Source organism: Lissotriton vulgaris, chromosome 2_1 (genome assembly GCF_964263255.1).
Source record: "Lissotriton vulgaris chromosome 2_1, aLisVul1.2, whole genome shotgun sequence".
Taxonomy (NCBI): domain Eukaryota; kingdom Metazoa; phylum Chordata; class Amphibia; order Caudata; family Salamandridae; genus Lissotriton; species Lissotriton vulgaris.
Genome location: NC_141687.1, coordinates 67844948 through 67872734, shown reverse-complemented (window position 1 = coordinate 67872734; position 27787 = coordinate 67844948). Strand labels below are relative to the sequence as shown.

The 27787-nt window shown below is 42.8% G+C and overlaps 1 protein-coding gene across 3 annotated transcripts in view; it reads right to left on the bottom strand.

Annotated features, from left to right (window-relative positions):
- Positions 1-27787, bottom strand: part of TNS1 (tensin 1) — a 1287061-nt gene that overhangs the window by 428137 nt on the left and 831137 nt on the right. For all 3 annotated transcript variants that reach the window (XR_015308332.1, XM_086954487.1, XM_086954486.1), the window contains one exon: positions 16113-16154. Coding sequence is in view for 2 of the 3 variants with exons in the window: in XM_086954487.1 (XP_086810613.1) it covers positions 16113-16154 (42 nt within the window). In the remaining variant the exon portion in view is untranslated. The remainder of the gene's footprint in view (positions 1-16112; positions 16155-27787) is intronic.

Sequence of the window (27787 nt, the reverse complement as noted above, 5' to 3'; positions counted from 1 at the left end):
TACATGTTTTAGCAGTAGATTCACAAAGACATGATCCTAGTTTAACCCCCTGGAACCTACCCCATAACAAGTGTGGTGCAGTCTCTGACGGGCAGTCCAGAGATCAAGGCTGTGGGCAGTCTGAATGGCAGTCTCCCAGGTTTTACCTTTATGAGAACAACTGAAACCTTAGGATAGCTTCGAACTGAGGAATCAGTGATCCACACACAACAATGCGCTGCGTGTATTTCACTGCGGTTGGTTAACAATGACCCAAACTGCAGAAATCACAAAACTGCAAAAAATTTATTTCAATACTAGGATAGGATAGGGCCTCTCATTTAAATTAATTTCAATACTAGGATAGGTGATAATTATGGGAAACATCCTTTACCACAAAACTTTTACAACGCGGTACCATTACCACGCAGGTTTTACAACGAAAGTCGTTACAATGACTTTTGCTGGAGGGCGCTCTAGGATAGGGAATAGTTTAATTTACTATCCAACACCTTCCCTACTATCCACGGGGACTGGAGTTGGAATAGTAAATTAAACTATTCACTATCCAGCGCCCCCCAATGCAAGTCGTTGTAACGACTTGCGTTGTAAAACCTGCGTCGTAACGGTACGCTTTGTAAAAACACGCTTTGTACCGTCATACATCCGATAATTATCGTACCCGATAAATTCCTACCACCTCGGTTTGGGATTTTAGTGATAATTATTACACCAGAATCAAAATCGCGCATAATCAGGCTCATCGTCTCCTAAATTTACAAGTCAACTCTTGGGGTCCATTACAGGTATAAAATGATCACGTTCTGCAGGCAATAGCTCTTTTTCTATAGCTCTGCTTCCCATGTCTTTTTATTACAACAATAGTTAAAACTGTTTAAAACAAAAGAAAAATCAGGTGCTGAATATTCTTGTTGTTATTATTGCTTTGTCATGATTGTGCTCGGAGTCCAGGAACTTAAACTCATTCTTTATCAGGAGTATCCCACTGAAAAAAACACATGCAGAATATTCTGAACTGAGAAGGTTGCCTCCTGACATTGGCTATTTTTCAAGGATGCAACAAGCTGTGCGTAATACACACGAGGGAAGAGTTCCTGCAGGAACTTGAAGTGCAAATGAAACCAAAGGGACCTCAGTAGAACCTCCTGGGTGAGTGGCAGCCACAGAAATAAATGAAGCCAGGCCAATGAGATAGTCTGGAAGGACTGTGGGTGCAGAGACATATCAGAGAAGTTGTCCTAGCTTGTCATTGGTCCATGAACATAGGCCCTACTGCACCTTGTGCCAATAAATTAAGACGTGTAACATATAAGCGACTCGGGTTAGAGTAGTTACTGCTCGCGCGCAGGATGTAGTCCTCGTGCACAAGTCACCAGTTCACTATCATCCACTGTTTGCACCACAAGCATTTCTGAATCTGGGGGCGTCTCCTGGAAAGATTATGCCAGTGATGTAACCAGTCCTTTCAATGGGCACGCGCCCACTGTCCCAGTGGCATCGAATGCTCGCAATCTCTAATTCCTCTTTTTCTGCTTTGTAAATTCTGTGGTGTTGGGGACTTCACTACCTCAAGGCTCCCACTCCGCGCAGAGACGCTGTACACTGCGAGAAGCGCCCACCTGCGCGGTGTCAGCAGTACGTAGTGAACAAGGCCCTTAAGGTTCGGTTATCCATCATCAATGCATTAAACTGCCCCGTGTGCATTATCGGGGTGACCATGCTGCTGTGTGTCCCACCATCACTGCGGGAGGCAGACAGCCCCACAGCCGCTCCACCAAGGGTGCCAACTCATCAAGGGCCCACATAAGTGGTTAGAAGAGTGTCCACTCGCTGCGGGCTGTTGGGGCACAATAGCACCCCCCTCTCCAATCTCCATAGCCAACCTCTGTAAGAGGTGTGTGTTGCCTCACAGCTGACACATGTAAATACAAATGCCTACATCACATCATCATTTTGCATGTGTTCTTTTTGATTTTTCCTTATTCAGGCACCACGAAGCACATTTTTTACAGTTAACCCTTTATTACCAGCCTGTTGTTCTACTATTAGCATCCTGGGAACACGGCTGCAGTATGTTTCAATTCATTCCACGTGTGATCCCTGGCACGCGTCCAGTGTACCACCTCACTCTTTGGGGGGTTGAATGTACCCTCTGCTCTTTGTTTCCAGGTCTCTTGGGGGGCTCAGTAACCCCCTTACTCTAGGGCATGTACCCTTGTACGTGGACACCTATGGGGTCCCCTTCCTTTGTCTTTCTGTGGACGTTCGCTCTTTACTTATTTTCTCATTTCTCTTTGTATGTCTTACATCCCCCCAAGAGCATGAATTTCCTATAATACAGCATTTTGCTCTCAGGTTAGATACATCTTTCAGCCCATTTGCCAGTGGAGCGGTCGTGGTGCAGCGCGGCACTGGTATCCTAAAATGTCCGCGGGCACCGGAAGTGTGGGCGGCACAAATATCCTTCCTTTGACAAGGAACAGTCTATGGAATGTTTATTCTCGCTTGGGATGTTCAGTGGTCTATCTTGGCTCAACTCCTCACGTCCTTCAAAACCCCTTTAGTACTGGCTTTGGACAAACCTACCACAGACCTTTTCCATCACTGATCCTAAAGGCAACCTGGCTGGAAACTGACCATCTCCAATTCAGAAAAAGATCCAAGTCAATGTGGCACAGAAGTTTGTAATGGATTTTGGAACAAATGCGTGGTGTAATATGAAAGACTCAGGCAACATTTGAATTATGGCAACTTAATGTGCGCAATTTGGGATGTTTTGCATTATGCTTCGTATGCTACATTTTTTTTAATTATACCATTATGTCAGTTGTGTAATTATGCCGCTGTTTAAGGTAAAAAATATAGCGTGGGAACAAGACTTACAACCAAATAGAGAGTGGCTGTTTGCATCAATTATGCTTTTTCTTGCTATTCTTTTTTTAGAGCCAAACATGATCTTGCGTCAAAAATTGACAAAAGGACAGATTTCCTTGAATGAAGGATTTGCATTTCATGTAATTAAGTGAAATTTCATACAATTTTCCCGCTATTTCAGGTAATTACCTCCCCTGCCCCATTGCAATATTATTTAACATTCACCACTAACCTGCAGATTAGATTTTATTTAACTAGATTTCGGTTAGGTACTGTGCATTTTTTGCTGGCGTTTCCACGCCAGAGTGGCTGGGCGAATGATCTCTCACCTTGTCGATGTGATAAACTTACAAGCCAAAGCACTTTGCACTTTATCTTATTCTGCACTTTATATAAAACTTCAAAGTGCACATTTTTAATCCTATTGTTAAAGAAAATTCGCCCTTGTACATATGTTGATGATTTTAAATTCTTGCACTCACTGGCTACCCCTGATATTTGTATTGCAGTAGCCATCTTTGGCCATTAGGAAACATTCTGAGTAAAAATTCCCAGAGTTGTCTCACCGTAACTACCGTATTCAACGAGTCGCATGTCCCAGGTATTTTGTGAATTGTTTTTAACATATTGTTCAGAACTGTTTATATGCTGTGATAATGTTTTTGTAAATCCTTATGGTTATTTTTTTTTATTTTAAGTAGGTTATGGATTTGAATCAACTTGGAAATGTTGGAGGTCTATTCAACTTCCATAAAGGCCACTAGAAAAGAACCTTAACTTTGGGAATTGACATGGCTCACAGTTTCCCTTCATGTTGTTTTTTAGTGTCTGTTTAATTATTGTATGTTGGCAACTGAAGCCATCACGTTTGACCCAGCGAATGAATTTAAGTGAAGTGTGTAACCTTATAGTATGGTCATGTGTCCTGGGCTGGAATTCGATGCGGCTGTTGTTGATGCTCTGAATGCCCTCTTTTTGTACTCTTTAATGGCTGGTAAAGATTAATTGATGATGATGACCTCAACTGGAAAGTAAGCAAATTTCGCACCTTTGACAGTGCAGCAACACATGTCGCTATGTTATTAGTAACTCTGGATCTATTTGGGCTAGAAACTATTTTTTTATTAAAACTTTCACATAAAGGATCATGCAGCAAATCCATAATAATGTGGAAAATGCCACAGCCGCAAACCCCCATAATTTCAGTGGCCCTGGCCTCCGTAGACCCGGAGCAGACTGCAGCGCACCATCTATGTACCTCCGCCACCTTTGAGTCTGCGGAAATACTAGAAAGGTGAGAGGAGGTGGGTGAGACCGGTCACCATCGCCTGCCACTTCACAAAAGTCTTCAGGGAGCTAGGCCAGACGGTGTACGCTGGGCGGGGGAGCACCCCCCTTGGTGACAGAACAACAGTGGAAAGCATCTTCTGTTTTCACTCTGTTGTTACCATCACAGCAGCGACAGCCGTAAATAACATTCTGATTTATGTGACTCATCAGCAGGCGCTTAAGTGCGGCCTAATTCTGTGCACGTGAATGTTGGCGAGTAGTTCAGTTTACTGTAGTTTAATAACATGCAGCTTAAAGAGGAGAGTGCATTTGGGCCCAGTGCTGTGTCGTTTATTCTAGCCAACTATTGCAAAATTACTGTGTCTCAACAACATCTATAAGGCCTCGCAGTAGCATTTACTGTGGCCCAATGGCAAACAGTTTAATTCTGGCCAATAAGTGGCTATTGTAATTTTCTCATGTTTAGCATTTTTTGGCTCAGTAGACAGCATTTTCTACAGATAACATCGTGTAACTGAAAGAAAAACAAAACCGTGTGGTGTATTGTGAAGCAGTGTGATCTCCTTCATTGAAGGTCAAGGGTGTGCATTGCTGTGGTGTAACACTGTGCACTGTATTTTCACCAAACGGTATTCACTTTATTTGTAGCCAGACAGACCCCATACAGCTCCCCAAAAATATCAACCCAGCAGTGCACAGATTGACAGCGGATTTAGTAAACCGGCATAGAAATCAGTGGCTTGAACTGCACCATATTTGTGGCCCAGGACACATTCTATTGTGAGCAAAGAGAATAAATACCCTTTTGCCCAGCAGTACATTGTTTACTGTCCAACATCACTACAAAGTTTAGTCTGGCTGAATGCTGCAAAAAATGGCATGTTTCAAAAGTATACATGTTATTGTGGCCAGAACAACACACTGTTTCCACTGCCCCAAGTAGTGTAAAGTGGGCCTGTGGGAAATCCAATCAAATTGTCCAAGTCTCACAAAGTGGAGGAAGATTTCACAAAACATATGTGTGTAAATTATGCTAAAAGTAGGATTCTGAAGTCATAAACCACGTAAAACCCAATTACAATGTGTGAATTTTCCCGAAAAAATATGTTTTGTGGGAATAATTATGAAAAATATAGACATTTTGTAACTTCCCCAGCTGCAACAGTTGTAAAATATATATATATATATATATGTTTTTTTCATTATTTAAAGTTGACTGAGGCCTAATAGTACAGTTTATACCACTCAAACATAATTTATTGTATCACCATGGAAGCCGTACTTGCCTCCCAATGGTACATTATTTAACATGGCCAAATACTATTAAATTAACATTAACCATAAGTGCAAGCGTGCTACCCTGTGCCTGCGGAACACAGCTCAAGGCGCACCCGTAGAGCGCTGTGTATGCTACAATAGCTCACAATCTACTTTGGTTCAATAGGACAATGCTTGCTTCATCCCAGATACACATGGTTGCATCAATACTCGTCTCACCAGGTTCTCTACAACCAGATTCCATCAAATGTACTATGTTGAAGTAGCCACTCCTAGAAGTACTTTATATGGGCCCTTGGAAGAGCTTCACCCATAATAACAGTTTAATGTATAATGCATCAACTCTGAACAACTCTACACAGATTGCTCGCTCTAATGGTACAGAGTTTACCTCATTTGTAAAAACACAGTGTGAATTACCCATTAATACACAATGTACAATGGCCAGAAATAGAACACATCATGTTCTCCTCTGAAGAATCTATTTCATTACAATCCGTGATGTTATTAACAAAAGAGTTTTGTCTTATTCTAGCCTCATTGGCTAGCTCTTTAGGATTGTTTCTGGCCCTTTAGTAATGTCAATAAGATTCCGCCAAAAAGTCTCAGACAGCAAATCCTGAACTATCGTGATCAGACGCTTCCGTCCATCCAATCACCTGGCAAACAACCCGGCGGGTCGATAAATGGTCTTGCGCCCACTGACTGGGGTAATGGTTCCCCGGCTCGCTCCAGTGCCTGCCCTTCATATAGAGTCACTCAGGAGCGCAAGAGCCGCCCAAGCGGATTGTTTTATCCTTGTCCTGACTGCCGACATTAGATAGAACAAGATCTATGCTAGTTACCATCCTGAACTACCTACAGACCTCCTTAACTAGCATAGCAATTAATGTGTGACAGCGTCAATGTGATCAATTGACTCTCAGGGGCATATTTACAAGGGGAAAACGCCATCAGAATATCCCTTTTAGCGACGTTCTGGTGGTGATATCCCCTGTGCCTTATTTACAAAGCGTCAAGCCACTTAACGTAGTTTAACCCTGCCTTGTAGATTATGCCCCTTTTCACGCATCACTTAACGTGAAAGGGGCGTGCAAAGGGTGTTGCAGTGGGCGTTCTGTCGTAACACCCATCACTTATTGACGCTGCCCCATATTTGCAAGGCTGGCCCAGCACCAAAAACTAAGACCATGGATTGAATTACCTGGTCATAGACTGGCGACACGAGGAGCGTTGACTACTTACTCCTCGTTTTTTACTCTTTCCATGTGTGCTGCTTACTGCTGCACACATGGAAGAGAATTGACCTTCAAGGTTGTTTATGCGCAGGAAAGTGTTCCTTCCTGGGCATAAACAATCGCTGCTGCAGCGCAGGCACCCTTGCAACATGGTGCAAGGGTGCATGCGCTGGCGCTAGCAGATTTATTAGCGCCATGCACTCAGAAAAAGACAGGGGTGTGCTGTATTTTTGTAAATATGGGGCATCCTTGCATTTCGAAAATGTCGGAGCACAGAGTTACCAATTTTGGCATAAAACCACGCTCCGACATTTTGTTATAAATACAACCGGGCTCCGATATTTTGTTATAAATACAACAGGGCTCCGATATTTTGTTATAAATACACCGGGCTCCGATATTTTGTTATAAATACAACCGGGCTCCGATATTTTGTTATAAATACAACCGGGCTCCGACATTTTGTTATAAATATCCCCCTCAATTGTATAGATTGACACTTTGGGCCCGATTCACAAAGAGACTCGACAATCGTGGCGGAGGCCCTGCAGTGGAGGCGGGGGTCCCGGACTCCAGCCGGGGGGTCCCGCACTCATTGCTGGACCTCCATACTTCAATTACCAATTGCATTGGTCCCTCCATGACTGCAGCGCCTCCACCATGAGTGCGGAGGCCAGTGGCGCCCGCAACAAAACTCAAGTGGGAGGGAAGGGGAACGGGAAGTTTAGGGAAATAATATTAAATTTAAAAAACGTACCTATTCCGAGGCTCCCCACCCAATCCCGACGCTGCTCTCAATAGCACAAGAGCAATGCCACGATTGGCCTGTGCGGCTTAGTTTGCTGCTAAGACAGTGCCTTGAAGTCGGTGCTATTTCTTCAACCCGTCTGTGCAACTCAGCTGGGTTATAGAAACGTAAGTGAGCATGACAGTTTGGCCGGCCTAAGGTGGACATGCAAACCATCATGCGCACTTACATTGTGCACTCCTCCTCCCCTGCTGACGTCATGGCCCCGCCCCCACAGACTTGTCTGGCCCCAGCAAGGATAGAAAAATAAAATGATAATAAACATTGTTTCATTATAATTTTCTTTTTCCCATTTTATCAGCAGGTGGGAGCGGCACTCCTCCGCCATAGGAGGATCCGCCACTGGCGGAGGACCTTTGCGAGTTAGGCCCTCAATGTCATAGGTTACTGCGGTCCAAGAGAATTATTCACTGCAGCCCAGGAACAATTTGTTTCCTAGAATCCCTGAAGTACATGTGATGTCTCCCTTAGCCTCTTCGGTGCTCGTGACGAGACCAGCTCGTCATGAGTCACGGTGGAGCTGTGCTCATGACGAGCTGGTCTCGTCATAACCCGCCCGCTATTAATTCCTTCCTTGCCACTAATCAGTGGGCGGGGTCGTGACGAGACCAGCTTGTCATGAGTGCAGCTCCACCGTGACTCATGACGAGCTGATCTTGTCACAAGCACCACGGTGCCGCGCTCATTCTCCCCCGCACCGAGGGGGTATTACCCCCACAGGGAAGTGGTTAACACTTCGTTTAGTGAGGCACACCAGCACACTTTACTTCCTTTAAAGCTGTGTAGCGCATTGAGGCCTATTCCTACCCAGTGTCCTAGTAATAATGGTGCATTGCTTTCTGTGTCCTAGTGTCAGGGATTGGTCACGGTGAAGGTGCGTTAGGAGTCCTTCTTGATTACCTGCAGACAGGGTGAGTCCTCCGGGTAGCCAAGGTGCCACCCTGCAGGTGCCGGCCTCCTTAAAAAGAGCCCCCTTTGGGAGGCAGAGAGAGGGGCAACCCCTACCACTATCCCGCCGTTCTATATTGAAGATGGAGGGGTATCAGCAGATAAGCCAGGCACTAAACTCTAGGACCCTGAGAGTGCGGCTGTGCAGTTTAGAAAAGAATGTAGAACCGTTTCCGTTTGCTGGGCCCACATGGTGCACAATTTAATTCGCCATCTCTAATTGTGCATTGCTTATTGCTGTCCAATAGCCCTCAGAGGGGGTCTCCAAAGATCTTTTCATCATGGCGGCCTGCTAGAAAACAGGCCAGGGCCGCCTCAGTGCCCTGTGGCTCAAGAGCACAGCTCGCTGCCTCAAAGTTAGGGAAACACTATTGACCCCTTTCAACGCCCCCTTCTCAATCCTTGACCGCTGCCCCTGAAAGGAAGCGGAAATGAACTAACAGCTGCCCTGTCATTCAAGGCCATCGAACGGCGCGAGACTAGCCTTCGCTCCACCTGGCAGGGTCGTGCTGGAGACCTTCTGACAGACATGCTAGTGGGGTCGAGTGTCTTTACGAAAGAAACTGCTGCAAAGTGCAAGAGGGGGCTAGGATTCGCACAGCCATTTACACAAGTAAATCCAATAATGGCCCTGGAAAGTTTTTGTACATGCACAAACTCCTCATCACTACACCCGCACAGAGATGTACTCACGCCAAGATCGGGAGTATTTTTGTTCCATGGATGTCAAAGGAAGGCAACCCCCGAAAGATTGGGGGTGAGGTGGGGGGCTACATCCCTTCCCCTGCTGAAAGATGTTCTTCCCCATGGAAACAATTATTCACTGGGCTAATTTTCACATGAGTAACTTTAAACTCTAGGACTTCTAAAATCTGTTCCAGGAGTGCTCTGGGGGTGCTGAAACAAATCCTTCTGGTGCCTTGAGTGACCAAAGCAGCAGAAGACACACCCGCCCCATCAGCACACCCAGCTCAGGCCACGCCTCCTCCACTCTCCCGTCCACGGGCTCTTCTCGCAGCATGTTTGCCTATTGTATGCGGAGATCTCCCGATGACCCACACCCCTGAAAAGCCAGTAGCACTGGGGCAGAGTCAGTTGCATGCCAGCTCCAGCCACACTGCCACATCCTGATGCCCCGCCCACCTGAGAGAGCCCACTATCCCTGCAGGCCAGAAGACTGTCATCTCACCGTGACCCAGACAACCCTCGCCAAAGGACTCACCAGCTTCAAACTCAACCTCCTCCATTTCCAAGGCATCTTTGAGGCCCGGTGGTCTGACCTCTGACCTGCAGTCACTCTGTCGCGTGTGTCCCTCAGTCCCCAGCCTCGGGGCGGCGGTGGCCGCGGCACGCGCTGGCCTCTCGTCTGGACCACAATGAACGGCGCTCTGTTTGCCCAAATCTTTAAAGCTTTTCGGTGTCCGCTCAGTCAATAAACACGATAAAACCGCAGGAGGCTCTCGCTGACTCCACCCCCCGTCTGCAGGCCTCCCCCGCCTGGCTCCTCTCCGTGCACGAGGCAGGGTCAGGCAGTTATCAGCTGATGCCGCTCATAACTGCACGGCTGTAATGTCGTTAATGTTATGTAGCGTGGAGAGGCCGTCTGCAGGGAGCTGAAGGGCGCCCGGTGCACCGGCAGCAGAGCGAGGCCCAAACTCCGCCCAGAACCACACGCAACCTATGCACATGTCACATGTAGAGTCAGTGCATGCATTGTATAGACTGACACTGATTGGTGTCACATAGAAACGTATACACGCATATGCAATACATAACGAGGTGCATGCAATGCATAGGACCATACAGAGTCATGCAATGGATAAGGGCATAGTCGTTTTTATAATCTATAGGGTTGGGGAACGTATTGCACAGAATTACACATATATGTAACATGCAGAATGATACAAGCATGTTTCATGTATAGAGTTGGCGCATGCAATGCACAGAATTAAACACATGCATTTCATGTACACACGGTGCCTTTGTATGTTCAGAATATAACATAACTTGTATGTGTAAAGTGCACATTCACCCATGGGGATCTTGGTGCTGAATAACAGATGTTTATTGTTATCCAACTCAATGGTACTCATTTGATCGACCTCAGGAGGATGAAAGGCTGAATGAACCTGCTGGGATTTGAACCTGTGACTGAAGAGGTCATACACTAGCTCGACAGTCCATGCATTGGTCCACTGAGCCACCAGACCCAGCTATGTTCTGGTTATATAGTGTATTTGGTGACTTTGGAGTATGTAGCAGATAGCATTACATGTATGCAATGTTTAACGTTAGGCATGCATATGTAAGGTAGAGAATTATGCATTAAACTTCACCAAGGGTTGTTGCAAACGGTGAACATGACACTGCACAGAACTCTGAAATGTAACACAACAGACATAGATAGACAAGGTTGAGCGTCACAGACGTTTGAAAAAAATGTAACATTTTACCCCTTCACAGGCATGCAATTAAACAGACACGTAATCTTTAAATTACAGAGGTTTACACATATGCATGCCATGTTTACGGTTAAACACTTGCATGCAGTGCATAGACTTATGTACATGCAAGTAAGGTATAGATATGTACACGTGTTTAATGTATATAATTAGACAGATGGACGAGACTTGCAGAGACATATGCAATGCGTGCATTTCAGTATACATATCTGTGTAGTGCACATACTTGTATGTGCATATATAATAAAAAGTACAATGCATTTATTCATGATTTGTGAACAAAACGAGATACATTGCATGTAATTGTACAAGTATGGCATAAAGAATAGAACAAGTGAACACAGGGCAGAGCTATGCACGTTTGTTCTGTATCAAGAATTATGCATCCGTATCCTATGGATAGTTGTAGATGTCTATGTAATGTATAGAACCCTCCATGGACAAGGGATATTCAAGAGTTAACAAATGTTTGAACTCCTGTAAATATGAATATCTCATTGTGCAGCTGGGGCGCCAATGAAGTAGACAAGGCCCTGCCAGGTGCCACCTGGACTGTGAATGAAAACCCCACGCTGACCACCGTAGCGACACTCTCCTTGCTCCCCTTGACCCTCTCCAATGCCAACGGGTCTCTTGACACAAAACTTGAGAAAGCGAAACTTTAGCGGGACTACTATGGTACTGCATCCAACCCGTGCTCCATCGCGGTCAGCCTGAACTTTTGAATTTGACACAGTGTACCACAACCAGATAGCCACAGTAGGTGCTTCATGATTTTAGGAGCTATTTTGGGCGCCAGGACGCTCCTTTGCTGGAGCAGCTGTGCGCACAATAAATACCAATAACATAACATAACATAACATTTTGCAATTTATATTTATAGACTGTATAACTCCAGTTCTACTGATTGGATTATTGTTGTTTTGGTCTTGTTTTATTTATAGAATTCAGATCGACTTTTCTAAGCTCACGTGGTTTTTTTTTATGTGGTGTTTCCACTGTTTTACAGTTTGTGTGCTGAATAAATACTTTGCAAAAGCCTGGTTTCTCTGCGCCAAGCTACCAGAGCGTTAAGCACAGGTTCATTTGGGGTATTCTTGTGTCTCACCCTGTCAAGGACTGTGGTTAGTGCTTATTCTGGGCTCACACGCCAGTCAGCCAGTAACTCAGTTTCTTACATCACGTAAACTTGCTCTGGTGATCTGTTGTATGTAAAAGGGCACTATAACCAGCATGACATTTTGGGCCAGATGTAGGAGGGGTATTACCGGTCGGTAATGGCCGAAATCGGCCGTTACCGACCGGTAATAGGCTTTTGTGATGTAGGGGGGCAATTTACAGATTTGGTAAATACCGAATCAGTATTTACCGATTCGGTATTTCCAGAATCATCATTTACCGATTCGGTATTTCCAGAATCATCATTTACCGATTCGGTATTTACAGAATCATCATTTACCGATTCGGTATTTACCGAATCGGTAAATGACATGTAGGAAGCACTTTAAACAGTACTCATGTGCTTTAAGGATTCGTTATTTACCACTAACTATTAGTTGGTGGTAAATAAGGAATACCTTTGAAAATGCAAATCAATGCATTTTCAACTATGCCATGTGGCAGACATACATATGTCTGCCACATGTGTACACAAGCACTAATCAGGGGTGCAACAGGATGTCAAAGTGACACCCTACCACCCATGACTCTTTCCCTATCTTACCGAATCGGTAACCGATTCGGTAATTGACATTGAATGGCAATTACCGAATCGGTAACTACCTTTACGATTCGGTAATTTTTACAGATTTTTTTATCTACATAGCAATTACCGATTCGAAAATACCGAATCGGTAAAATCCGGTATTTTTGAATCGGTAATTTACAATTTCCTACATCTAGCCCTTTATTCACTATTCAAAGTGGAAGGATACAGGGCGATAATGCATGTTTCAATATATGCCGTTGTCAACATTTCATAAACACCAATAATTTAGCATACCTGTCACTCGTGAATGCACAGTTACCCACAATGAAAACTTAAACAAGGTATGCACTTACTTACAAAACACTTGTGAGTTACCAGCAAGATAAGTTATCATACCATTCACGAGAAAAATAGGCAAAATATTTCAGCACGAATAAACAAGTGCAAGATAAATTCTACACTTGGACATTGGTGACGAGTACTCTGAAAATCCAGAGAACTAAATGAAGGCCAACAAACCAGAACCCTTCACACAACTTTGCACATACAACTTAAAATAAATGGGTGAAGGTGACCATCGTCATAACAGACACCTGAAAAAGTGTGGCCGAGGACCTAAGAAATCCCTCACAGGTGGCATCTCTGGGCACACGCTCTTCAGTGCTCTGACTTTGCTGAGGACCATGGCCCCCTCCTGACACATACAAACAGAAGGTAAGTTAGGAGAGCTCGTAAACCTCCACCCACAGGCATCAATCCTGCAGCCGAGGACAGTGAGAGGATTCTACTGCCAGTAGCTAATGGAAAGACTGACAGCAGCCTCTTTGCAATAAACAGACCCTTCGCCTAGGTAGGATGGGTGTGATTATCATTCAGAGAGATGCTGTGCTGGTTTATTTGATGAAGAGCAGAAGGGTCTGCAGCAGGTGCCTAATGAAGGGCTGAGTGAGGAGGCAGCCTCGTTACCGCAGACAGGGGTTCTAACTAGGTGTAGGCGTGTGATCAATCCTCGCGTTGTAGATGTGTCGGCTTGTTTGCTTAAGAGCAGATGGGTCTGCTGCAGGTATTTAATGAATGATGCTCTTTACTGACAGCTTATTCGGTGTTGAAGTTGCACAGCTGTCATGGTCCTCTCATGCACTTAGCAACCAGCTAGCAATACAGCCTCACTTCTTTAAGTAAAGCCATAATTGTAGAGCTTACTGTCTTTAGCCACCTGGGTCAATGGTCAGTTTCAGGAAAGATAATATGCACTATGCATAAAACCAATACATTCGTTTAATCAGTCTGTGGTACAATTGATTCTGTTGAATGACGCCCACATATCTTCTTCACAACCTTGAGGCTGGACCTCGTCAGCGGGTCGCGAGTTCTCAACCACAGATTGGTTTTGGCTCTTCTAGTCACGTTCCCTTGTCTGGTGACGATGCAGAAGTCCTGACAAGGCTGTATGGTCAGCTGAAGCCTTATCGGGGAGACAGGCAGCATGTTTGCTTGGAATTGTCCAATGGTTTGAAGTTTATTTTAGATGACATCAAGTCAGAGATATCCATCTCCCCCCAGATGGTCATCGACAAACAAATCCATTTAATGAGAGTCCCTACTTTGTCCATTCACCGCGTCACTAGTCCTTGACGCAACCTGGCCACCTGCGGTCACCATCTTCACAACGCTCACAGCATCAGGCAGGGCGAGCTACCAAGCGTGACGTTTGGGAAGCCATATTAAAGATTCAAATGCTCACTTTTGCATTCTTATGAACCAAATTCAAACATGTGCTGATTCAAGAAAAAGTGTAACTGTTTACCACAAGCTGTGAAAACTTCTTAAAGCAATAAAAGAAAAACGTAAGGATCTTATCCATGATGCCAAATAAAATAAGTCTGACTGAACTCATATAAGTTAAACAATAAAAATATCCATCGAAATGAAAAAAACACACACAGGTAACAATCATTGCTTATTAGATAGGTCTGAGTGCCAATTGTTTGCCCTTTACGAATTGCATTCAAAACGTGAACAAACACACGTATACACACTTACTCTCAGGTGTAGTTATGGCTGCACGTATTCTATAAACGATGCACATTCACACAAGCAAAAACAAACATTTCAGTTTGCCCTCACACCCAAGAGCATAGGAGGTAGTCATATACAGCCACATCCATAAGGGTATATTCAGCTGTAAAACAGCCGTTTACAAGAAATGCATATGTTCTTTACACCTTTCAAGAATATATGAAGTGATTCCTGGCAGCAGACATGATCTTACAAGAGATGGCAACTCCTTCGAAGTCCTGAGAAATTCTCACTTCTTTACCCATTCAAGGGATGGGGACCAGTTGTTTCAAGTCATGGTTTGCCTTGGAAGAGTCAATGCATCCACAAACATGGACATGTGTGCATACCAAACTTTACCTTTCCATCTAGGAAATGGTGGTAGATTTAGTCCAGCAGAGACACAGTGTCGCAAAGGGGAACTGCGGGCTCTCAGATTTGATGGTGGTGTATAGGGAAGGTTTTTTAAATGCAGAACAATGTTTCCCCACCATCATAAAAGTGGATTTGCACCGCTGTGCGGCATTCTCCACTATGGGGACTCTACTCACAGAGGGAGGAGCCTTCCCCAAAAGCCATACACATTTTCAGAGGTATAGTTGAAAGGGTATGCTGCTTATGACGTCTTTCAAGGTGTAATTCCGTCAATATTTCGGAATATGAAAACAGTGGAAAAGAAGGCTCAGGCAGTCAGCATCAATCCCCACGCAGATGTTTGGATTTTAACCCTGAATCAGGAGTCTAGTGGTGAAATGTGATCCCTAACATTCACACACATGTACTGATGCCAAGATTGGTGGATGGATGCAGGTGTTTCCTCAATGGTAATTTAAAATGGATGCACACATGGTCAAATGAGCACATGAGCATAATCCATGATGGAGGAAAGTTACACATATACATATTCAGAATGGGGTATGTGTGCCTCGCCCTATGCATCATGGGGAGAGGGTGTGCACATACACCCCAAAGTAGGGATGCCTATGCAGCTTCCCCTTGCCAAGGAGAGGACCCAAATGTAACCTGCACCTCCTCAGCCCTGCCCACCTTTCCTTGGTTCGACCTGGATATCTCCCAGCTCTCTACCCTCTATTACCACCTCTGGTGGGCCAGGTTTAAGCAGCCCTGTATACAATAAACACTTGGAAATGCCGCCCATGTAGGTGGAGGTTATGATTATTATCTTGATTTTTATGTAGCACTAGCTAGACCCGAAGGTATTATAGCGCTTTATGTTATGTGATAAAGTTTACAAGAGGCACATAAGAGTCATAGATGAACAATACAGCATTAAGTGGTTATAAAGTCACACAAATATAACACAAGGACGCATTGAGTAATGTCAACTGGGGCAGAATAGGTTCACACCCCTTTTCCAGGGATGGACCCAGTGCTACACCAAACCCTGAATATTAATGAATATAAATGGATATATTAGAATGACTTACGGTGGGTTCTACATGCTTCTGGGGGGTTTCAGTGACGGCCGGCTGAAAAAGAGAAAGGAGAAAAGTGAACTTCAGCCCCTCATACTTCTTACAGCAACATTTACTCGGGTCCTTTGTGGGGAAATTTTGATAGAGTCACAATGTTTTGTAGCTGTAACATTTTAACAATTCTTTAGGGCAGAAAAGTGGTTTTAGCTCTTTCTCCATAGGACAACATTTTTTACCATCCACATTGGAATTCCAATGGGAACAAACATTAGCAAAGCCAATCAGTGTTCTCTTTGGGACCCATTGGCTTTGCCAGTGGTTTTTAGCCATGTTGCTCAGATTCCCAACGCTGTGCAGCATGGCTAAAGAATTAAGAAATTAGGTCTTAAAAAGCAGCCACGTCATTTTGGAGGTGTGCACATACAAAATGATGCAGCAGCTTTTTTTTACTGAGGGATCCTTGTTAGATTAGTGATTTAAAAAAAAAGGAAGTGCAAAACTTAAAAAAAAAAAGAAGCAGGTGGAGGGAGCAAGTGTGGAGTTGGGGGGCTTTGGGGGAAGCAACCTGTGGGGGCGGTTGGGTTTGGGAGAAGCAATACAGTGGAACAGTCGATGCTGAAGTGACAATGGGTCCAGGGGAGGGATTGGCGGAAGAGGTAACACGGTGGGAATGGTTGGACAGAAGCTATGCAGGGGGCTACAGCAAAGTGGAGCACTGGGGGAGATGGCAGACAAAAATTAGCAACATGGGGCTAGTAGGGAGAAGGACATGGGCGATAAAGAAATTTGACGGAATTGAGGAAGGTGCACACAGGTGGGCACGAGGAGCACTAGAACGTGGCAGTGGACACAGAAATGTATGGAGGAGACAGCTGGAAAGCACACACACTCTTGAGGAGTGTTTAAACAAAAAGAAAAATGGTGGCACCTGAAAAGTGAGTAGTGCATGGACACAAGTAATGTGTTCATGCTCTAGAGGAGGGTCAAACACTGGAAGAGGAATTAAAGTCTACAAACACTCTAGAATAAAAATCACTCAAATTTAAGTGGCAATGAAGCCAACCGATGGTAAGTAGTGGGCTGGCTCTAAGCCCACTGTAAGCTAATAATAAGACTCACAATAGAAATTAATGCTCTGTCTAGTCAGATAAATATAAGTATGGTCAGATTCCAATGGCAATTCAGAGAGAAATTACTACCAATATTACTGCATGTATGACATTTCCTGCTCCTAACTTTACCACCGATACATAACACATTTTATTCTCAAATTATTAACATTCCCTGGCAACTAATAACACATATAAGGATGTAAACTGCAACATTATTGTTAAAACTGACATCATAATATTTGAAACCTAAAACGTTTTCTCAATATGGAGATCTAAGAAAGTCCAAAACAGTAATTTTAAATTTATCATTACATTTTTATAACATAGCATAACACTCAATACGTCTTGTAGTATTTTCATTATCAAGTCCAATATTTGATAAATATGATGTACAATTTAAGAACATATTTCTTCAACTCAAAATTAATGTGTATGTTTTTATAAAAAATCACATTTGTTTTAAAACTAGTGAATAACTTTTTAAAACTATAAAGAAGAATTACAATTTCTTGTACCTGTATGTACTAATGTTAAAACACAAAAGCTCCTACATGTATCTCACTTTTACATGCACCATATAAACTTTTCCCATTCCTTCAACTATATTGACTACTTTTAATATATTCTAACTTTAAAAAAGTAAGATTATAAACACTTTTACTATTTTAAAAATCCTATAAAACATTAGTAATATTTAATTAAAAAATCAAAGCATTTTAATATTCCCAAATAACGTTTTTAATTTTTGACTAAGAGTGCTAATTTTATACACACTCTCCAAATAATTTTTTACTTATTTTTTAATACATTCCTAACATCTTTACAAATTTGTAAGTGTTCTGGTGTTAGCTATTATAATTGTGGTGCAAGAATTAGAAGACCTTGCTTTAAATGTCTGAGTAATATTGTGTTAGGAGAACAGCATACACATGATTCAGTGATTGATATGACTACTGTTTAAAAGTCAGATTGGTCTGGTAATAGGTGTATGTGGTAATATAAAATTAAATTATGTGCTAAGGTTAACAAAATTCTAAAGCATAGACAAGGTTGTTTATGTGACATGATACACTAAGAAAAAAGAACATTTGTTAAATTAGTATTTAAGTTGTCCATTATAACATACTTAAAAATGCTCCTAAATAATCCGAAATGATTTAGAACATGAAAACATGCATTTAAGGAAATACAGCAATGCAGGTGTAGCTAAAACACACAACAATAACATTAAGCAACAACTTATAGTGTTATCTTTCTACGAAAAATAGAGCCACCAGTTTTAAATACTTGAGTGGGACAGTCTTATCTGTCTCTCACTATCAATTCAGTTGTGTAAGACATATGCAATGTTGCACTTTGCAAAAACACACTTATATTGGCACATGTCATGCAATAAAGGACTACTTCTTTCCTGTCAGGGGGTGCTTTCAATATTGCTAACTAGGTCAGTGTGGATTAAATTCTGTATTCATTACTTTCCAATTCCTAAAAGAAGATTCATATTTATAGAGCGATTGTGTCATCTAATTGAATATTATGTTACTCTTATTATGAAACACTCTTAAATCCACTAACAATGAATAAGGCAGTATATATGAAGAATAAAAAAAGTCATACATTTAGAACCTTGTTACATGTTTGTCAAATTTAATAACCGTGAATTTCATCCAAGGAAAATATTGGAAACACAGGATTTACTATTTGCCTGGATCTAAATCCATATTTCATCTGAGTTTATGGGCTTTGAATGAGGCATAACATTGCTTTGCATCCAATTATCACACAATTTGACTCTTCCAACGAAAATGTCACAAATGTTTCTGGTGAGAATGTGTGCAACGAAAGCAGACTTAAAGTGTGGTAATCTGCATATACTGGGCACCCTACGTGCGCTAACTGACCAGGCTTTAACTCTGGGCACATCAGAATCTTTAACAAACTTGTAACAAGAGCATTAGTGTTTTTGTTACAACTAACTGTATTTTTGTAAAACGTAATTGCGTTGAGAACATCGAGAGGATGTAGCCTTACGGCTAGAGTGGTCGACGTCAAAGCTGGGGAACCGGGTTTGAGTCTCAGCAACAACGCTCAACATCCTGTGATTCTAGGCAAATCACTTAGGGCCAGATGTAGGTAGGCAAATACCGGTTGGTAACGGCCGAAATTCGGTAATTTCGGCCGTTACCGACCGGTATTTGGAAAATGAGATGTAGGTGGGCATTTTACTGATTCGGTAATTTACCGAATCAGTATTTTAAGGAATCGGTAAATTACCGGTTCCTTAAAATACCGAATCGGTAAATTACCGATTTTGCTATGTAGGGAACACTCAAATGAGTGCTTTTCCCCTTTTAGGATTCGTTATTTACCACCAACTACAAGTTGGTGGTAAATAATGAAAACCTTGGAAAAAGCATTTTTTTTTGCTTTTCCAACAGTGCCATGTTGCAGACATACATGCCCTTAGGGCATGAATGTATGCAACATGTGCACCCATACACAATTGAGGGGTGCAACAGGGTGTCAAAGTGACCCCCTGCAACCCTTCAATGTTTCCCCCTTTTACCAAATCGGTAAATACCGATTCGGTAATTGGCATTCATTCCTATGGGTCTATGGGTCTTCAGGCCCATAGGAATGAATGCCAATTACCGAATCGGTATTTACTGATTCGGTAATTACCGAAACTTACCGATTCGGTAATTTTTCCGGTAAAAATACCTACATCCCATTTTCCCGTTCTTAAATACCGAATCGGTATGATTCGGTATTTAAGAATCGGTAATCTGGGATTACCTACATCGGGCCCTTAATCTCCCTGTGTCTAACAAAAATGAATGTGTCCTTGTGTAAGAAAACTGGTGCTATGTAAAGTGATCTGATACCCGATATCATTGGGTCTAGTTTGCGCTATATAAAACTCTAAAAGTGTTTTATACAGTGCAATGTAATATTTAAACTATGTAGGAAAGCACATTTTAAAAATAGAGCCATTTAATATTATCAATCAAGTTGGGTTATTTGGATTAAAAAAAATCCATGAAATGAACAGACAAGAATTAACTTCCTCTTTTAGATCTCATTGTAGAAAAACGAAAAAGTTTGAAGAGCGGACACAACAAACGTCAACCTTGCCCGGAAAACTCTTCATCATTCAGAGCACCCTCCACAGTGAAGGGCTCTCTAAATGTTTAAAGATTTCTGGCAGTAATCCTGGGATCCCTAAACCTGGTGGACAGTCCTTCACAATGGAAGTAGAGGATATGGCTTCTGTTGACCTGGCGGGCGGGTCGTCCACTGCCCTTTAAATTCAATTAAAACTCTCTGAAGTACCATCGCTCTTGAACATGAACACAAACTATAGTTCCCTTGAATACACGTGGAGAAGTGTGGCTCACTGGTTAGAGGAGGCATACCCTGAAGCAGAGGTCAGACCCGGGACCAGGGTTCAATTCCCGACGCGGCAGGGTCTTGAGCCCAATTGTCCACGGACTCGATAATTCTCGCTTCAGTGCCCACACTAATCACGGGTTCACACTCTGCAACTCTGGGCATTAAGCTTGCTTAATCTCCACAACGGCCCCCCGCAGCGGGATGCCTGGCTTTCACCTTGGGCATGCCCAGTATGGGTTATCACACAGGGAAAAGCCAGGACGGGTTTCCAAGGCAAGTGCTGAGATGCCCTAGGGTAAGTCGAGCGGTATATAAGAACATACATACATAAAGGTGGAAAAACTGGCCCGAGGAGGGAGATTAAAAAAAGATATGTTGTTATTGGCATTTGCAGATACAAACATTACCTGTGGGTGTATGAGCCTTCTTTACAATCTGCGCTCGCAAATTAACAGCATCCTCACTCATACAACTCTTCATATACTTTTACAAAGAAAACGACCTATTAAGATAACTCCCCAACCTCCCAACGCTCCCCCTGTTCAGGGGCTGGGATGGATGGTGCCTCTACTGAATATTGAAAATGTTTTCCAAAGTACATACTGAACATGGTCTGTAACACGCCTCAGATACTTTCCACCTTTCTATGTCCAGAACACAGTTTCAGGTCTGCAGATGTTGACAGGCAAAACACTAAAAGGTTTGAAAATTAATTAGCAAAGGACATTTCACCTCAGAAAACACAGTTTTATTTTATCTATTTCAGCATTCCTTTATTATTCAGATCCGTTCACAGCCACAAAGCACTCAATAGTTTGCCCTAACCACAACTTTCTAACACGAAATCAGTGATCTCTGTGTCTCTTTTGAAGCAAGCCAAAGCACAGCAACTTGTAAGAAAAGTTTGGAGCACAAATGTTCAGTTTTACAGGTTCCCAACACCAAAAAGAATGTGAAATCTACAGACAGAGCCCTAAGCTAAAATAAATACTTATAATGAATGCCTCATCAGCCCATGAGAATCATGATGCATCTTAAAGAATTTCCACACCACTATCCGTGTACACCTCAGCTGATTCAACCAATAGTTTTCCCATCTTTCGTTTGATTACGGTTGATGTTGAAAGGAAGGAAATTACTAAATTCCTGGACGTAACCACTAAGATTCTGATGGTTACCTATCAATAAATAAACTTAGGGGTTTCTGTTTCTCTTGGACTCATTGGAAACCCATCTTTTCTGCATGGTTACCCTGTGTTTTCACCTTTTGCTGCACACTATATTTTTACTGACTGTAGAACTATGTGTACTTTAACCCTGATAACCATATGTAAACATAACATAACATGTGTATTTGTAAAGCACACTTTCACCACTACGGGTATCTTGGCGCTGAATAACAGATGTTTGTTGTTACCCAACTCAATGGTACTCATTTTGTCAACCTCAGATGGATGAAAGGCTGAATTGACACGCCGGGATTTGAACCTGTGACCATGAGGTCGAACACAGACCCCTGCAGTAGACGCATTAGTCCACTAAGCCACCAGACCAGGCTATGTTAAGTGCCTGCACTTCCCCTTTCAACATGTTGAAAGTGTATACACCTAAATTATCTGTGTCCCCAGTTTATGGAAAACAAGTCTGTAAGTTAAATGCCATTAGTGGAGCCATTATGCCCTCACTGCAGTGACAGTTCAACCATGACTGCAAACCTCCCATGTGTAGCCTGGTTGTTGCGGTGTTAAACTGCAAATTCAATCTGTTAAAATAAATCATTTTGAAAGGTCAAAACTTCCCTTTTAAATAATAACAACTCACCCCTGTGCAGATAGGCCTTATTGTGCATAAGGCAGGGGTGTGTTATGTAAAAGTAGGACATATAGGAATTTAATGTTAAACATGTCCTTAGAGTGAAAAATATCCAAAAGCTATTTTCACTGAGGCATGTCTGGCTGTTCCTCTGCAAAACACTTGTCTACATTATTAAATTCAATAATGTTAATTTTGGTTAGGAAATAGATAGTATAAGAGAATTCAATTTGTTTGTATATAATAAGTAAATTGAACTTTTAGAAAGTTACATTTTCCCTACCTTAAGCCTCAGGAGGCACATTTTCCTTTGCTCTCCTAATTCTTACTGCCAGTAATTTTTATTTGAAGTGATGTGAAAATTTCTCGCAGAGAAGGCCTGGGTGTGGTGAGGTGTTGTCATTACCTAGAAAGGATGACCAGTGGGGTTGGGCGCAGGAACCGGATTATTTTCAAAGAAGCCTTCTCTGTCAAAGGCAAATGGTGGCTGACACCTGGGCAAGGTCCTTTCTTTGTCCCCACAGCCACACAGACTCCAATCACTGTGGGACTCCTTTTGATATTACAATGTGAAATTATACTGAGATGTTTCAATCCTACTTGACAAGTCTGCTGGGGTTTACATTTAAAACTTGAGATGCACTACAAATGGTGAAAAAATACCCTGATAACCTACCAGACATCAATCTCTGGGTTTGTTGTGGAAACAGTGATATCGCAATAGCTACCTGTATCTATGGGGATACTAACTTGCATTTGTATGATCTCTGTCTCCCTATACGTATAGGTGGCTGTGATTATTGTTGGTCACATGCTGGGACACGTGGACGCTTGACACGGTGCCCCCATGAGTGGTGCTGGTATGCGCTAACGTAGCACCCTCAAGGTAAAACTACCCTAAATTGTGTGTCAATTCTAAGCTGCTTCAGTGATGCCCCAACTGTAGGGGTCTGAACGGCGCTTTTAGCGTCTTTCTTTTTATATCTTTCACACAGGTCCATAAATTGCATGAAAAGACTGAGAATTTCTTACCCCTCATTGCCCTGATGAAATCGCTAAAAAAACAGCGATGAAACATGTCGGCTTGAGAACAGAAAGTGTTATGGTACAGTTTTACCATTTTTAAGAAGTGGGGTTCTGCTGCATCAGAATAAAACGGTAAAGCAAGCATAACCCTACCACACATTTATATATTGTTTGTGTGTTTGGTTAGGGGTCTTTATATATTTTTTCTGTACACTGCAAAGTGTGTGTTAGTGGTGAGATTTTTTGTCACTATTTGTGTTTTTCACATCACTATTTCTCACGTCTGCACTATTATCTCTCCTTAGTGCACTTTTGTCTTTTCACATAGAGAGAGTGGCCAATGATGAGAAGTGGGTATACCGGTAAATACTAACCGGGAACCCCCTCGGGTGGTGCTATCGTGAGGTACTCTCTCTATCTCTCACACTTTTTTGTGGATGAAGTAATTGTGGTCCTGTGTGATTCTTAGTACTTATACACATCCTGACCAAAGGACTTATGTTATTTACAAATCCCTGGGGACACTAACAATAATAGGTCCCTTTTCGTGTTGGTCTCTTATGTTGATGTGCATACATATAGGTGAGGCTCCATTTGTTTAAATACTGTGTGAGTGGGGGGCCGCCTTACCTATTCCTTCCCCCTACACCCCCAAGTGATTGTTTTGTGGGAACAGTGAATGCCTGGACTGAATGCTAGTGTAAGATATGGAAGGACACTAGGATACCATAGTTTACTCCCCACAAACACTCAGCCATCACAGTCCAAGTTTAGTGTGGCCAAAGACTACCACCCTCTTGAAAATGTGTAGGGCCTGCCAGTGAACTTTCATCTCATTGGTTAGGATGTGCCCAGGAGTCATTACCATCTACTAGTTTGTTCCAGGAATAATTGTATCACCTCTAAGCACCCATTTCAGAACACTCCTTGACGAGAAGATCAAAAGAGGACCGAACCTACTGTCTGTGACCTGAGAAGGGCCCTGAAAGAACTGGATCTACTCGCTCTTTTACCTAGGACATAGAAGTGGGCTCCAAGAGTCATAAGGCTGACCACCTGTAGAAACTACAGGGTACAAAAAAAGCTACAAGCGGCCTTTGCCTGCAACTGCCCGGATAACACTTGGCAACTAAATCTGGGCTGATCACTGCTGTGTGCACTCTGCCTGACAATCTGTGAGTCTTTAAATTCCTCTCCTGAGGGCCTAAGGGGCTGTAGAAATGCCTACCAGGAAGTAAGTCTTGTGCTTTTTGTTTACACTGGATTGATTTCAATCACCATTCCCACCTTAAAGCCATTGTTGGATTTTGCTGTGGATTAGAAGTTAAAGATCTAAGGTCAGAAAGTAAAATCTTTGACCAGGAAGAACTTAGTTGGTATCCGATGCACGCTCCATTGCAGTCGGCGTTAAATTGCACCTAGGTCCCATTCTGCCACAACCATTGTTCATCATTGGCACTTTATGCTTCTTGGCGCTATTCCTACTTAGAAGTTTAAAAACTCACATCAAAGGTTCCTCTTATTAGATTTTTTGTCATTTTGTTTAGTAAATTATACTATATTGTTCTAATTTAACTTGTTTTTTATTTGTTGTTTTTCGACTTGATTATTGTATTAGTACTGCATAAATATTTTACACATTGCTGTCAATTGAGCCACTCTACTTTGTGCCATAGCTACAAGGAGGTTCAGGTTATGTTCATTTGGTGACTATAAAGGATAAGGGCTGACACTTCGTTCACATTCTATCATCCTTTCACTCCGTCAAGCAATGAACAGTTATTCAATAATCCATGAAAACCATTTTCTGGATTCATTTGCTTGTCCTTCACCCTATTATTTCAATAGCCGGATATAATTCCAAGGAATGATTTTCTTAATTCTGTTAATTTGTTATGGGCATTTGCCCCACTGGAAGGCCTGGTGATCTCTGTCTCAAAAAATTACACTTGTATCTATTAGAACTAGCTGTGAGCAATATGCACCTAGAAGTATTCATAATATCTATGGCTCTGTACCTGATTTTTTGGTTTGCTGTTAACGCCTTTCCTGATAAAACATTATAAATCAGGTCAGAGATGAATGTGGTTGCATAAGAATACAAGGCCCATGCCCAATGCATGGATTTTAGTTACTACACAATCAATATGTGTCATTCTGTAATGCCATTGGTCCATGATGTTCAAGTAGTCCTGGTCCTCACACATGCGACCAGACCTGGGTGTAATATCCAATGTGCACATGGCAGCAATGTTTGAATAAAAGATGAACGGACAGTCTTTTCTTTGCCTACCCCATGTTCTCTCACCTAGGGTGGACAACATAAGGTATACTTTAACGCACTGATGCCATAAACCCACATACTGCAGTGTTTGTGGAGTTGTAAATCATCCCATCCTTACAGTTGCAGCTTGGAGGGGATCTCCAGAAAATTTACCAAATAATACTATCAGCTCTGCCCACAGAATGCACCATTGCTAAAGTGCATGGTGCTTAAGCTATCCATTTTCACTCTCACATTGACTCATAAATCCAAGTCTAAATGGGCACACAGTCTCTAAGAGAGTAGGAGATTCTAGGAAGAAGAGGAAACCAAAAACAATTGAGTGTTCCTTCTGTGTTAATATTTGTGTGCATGGGTGCCTGTAGGCATGTTAGTGTATTCCACGTATGTGGCAGGGTGTCCACACGCACGCCTATGTGTTGTTGGGCCCTCTGTGCATGCACTCTACCAAAGCCAAACTTGCGTTTGTCAATGCTTGATTTTAGGAGGTCAACGGCTGACCCTGAAAAAGAAAATGTACACTCAAATGACCTTTCAGACATTAGTCTGTCTGGCTATTCCTGTAAGGGTCAATTGTTGAAGTACGAAGTTAACCTATATGAAAATGCACAATGCTTTGGGTTGCCTTCAGTCTCTTTCCAGTTTGGCATCATTTCCGGGGTCGTATGATCAATAGTGCCTAGGGATGAATCGGCCTTGTGAACCTTTTTTTGTGTCTCAGGGTACTCTGGTATTTAAAAAGGGTCACAGACACCTGGGAAGCCACCTCTGTGATACTGAATGCTCCAGAGAGAATGTAGCACCCACGTGATCTCAAGAGACTAAGGGCCATATGTATCAAAGGGTTTTACCCATTCTGTGTCTATGGGAAAATGTGTTCATACATATGGGCCTATGCCTCTGTGACGTGCAGTTTTATAGACGCGGGTGCAGAGGCAAAGAGCTGTCAGGGGGCGCACTTACTGCTTGCTGCAAACCGCTACAAAAAGATGGCACACAGTGAGTGCCCCATGGAAGAGGGGAAAGGGAGCCCCGTGAACACCCACAGACATCCCCAAGAGGCGGGCGCAGCCCCCTTAGTGCATCCGTCTGCAGTGGGGTCTCTTCCTCCTTTTAAGTCCAGGCCAAGTTGATCCTTGTGCAGTGAAACATTATCTATTGCTTCAAACAGCTCGTCTGCCTTTCACCAATGCGCTGTCTCGGGTCAGGCATGAGTTGGCTGCTGCGGTGGTGTCTGTGATATGGCCCTCGTGTCTCTGCTCGCTGACTCCTCCTGCTGGCTGAGGGTGGCAGTGCCTGCCAGGATACTATTAAAGCTTCCACCTCATTCAGCACTGACAAGAGGCTTCACTTCTTCACTTAAACGAGGCGAGCCTGAGTCCAAAATCTGGACTGTCCTGCTTGGAAAGTCTCTGATTGTTGACCTTCCACCATTTCACACATAAGGCATTAAGACAAAGCTCCATACTGTACATAAACTGTGAAATTATTTAAACAAAATGATTTCTCACACATCATAACTACTTGCAAAAATGAATGCATTGCACAATTTTCAGTTGCGTCCGCTTTCTGCAGCTCAGAGTCCGTTCAATGCCTGGACGTCATTTCCGCCTTGACTCTCGTCAACCAGAAGCCGCCAGACATTACTACACAGTCTGTATTTTCACAAATGAGGCACAATTGTGCTGCTTTCAGAGCTTACTAAATTATGTTGCTTATAGATTGGACTAACAGTCATTTATGCAGGGCTAGCGATTCAGAGCACAAGCTCCACACGAATTTGAGATGGCGGAATCGCAATTTAATGCGTATTATTCCAATCCTGCTCTGTAAATCCTTCGCGAGAAACATTTTCATACAGCCGCTTGCCAACCTCTAAAGAATATGAGCTCATTTTCATCATCCAATAACTGCCCACACTAAGGGGGGGGATTTACTACTTTTTCACACGACGCAGAGCAGCAGCCGTGAATGCTGCGTTGCATGAAAAGGAGAGCGCCAAATTTACTCAAATAAGACACTCTCCTCCCCTCTCCCCAGCGCTGGCGCTGGAATCAGCT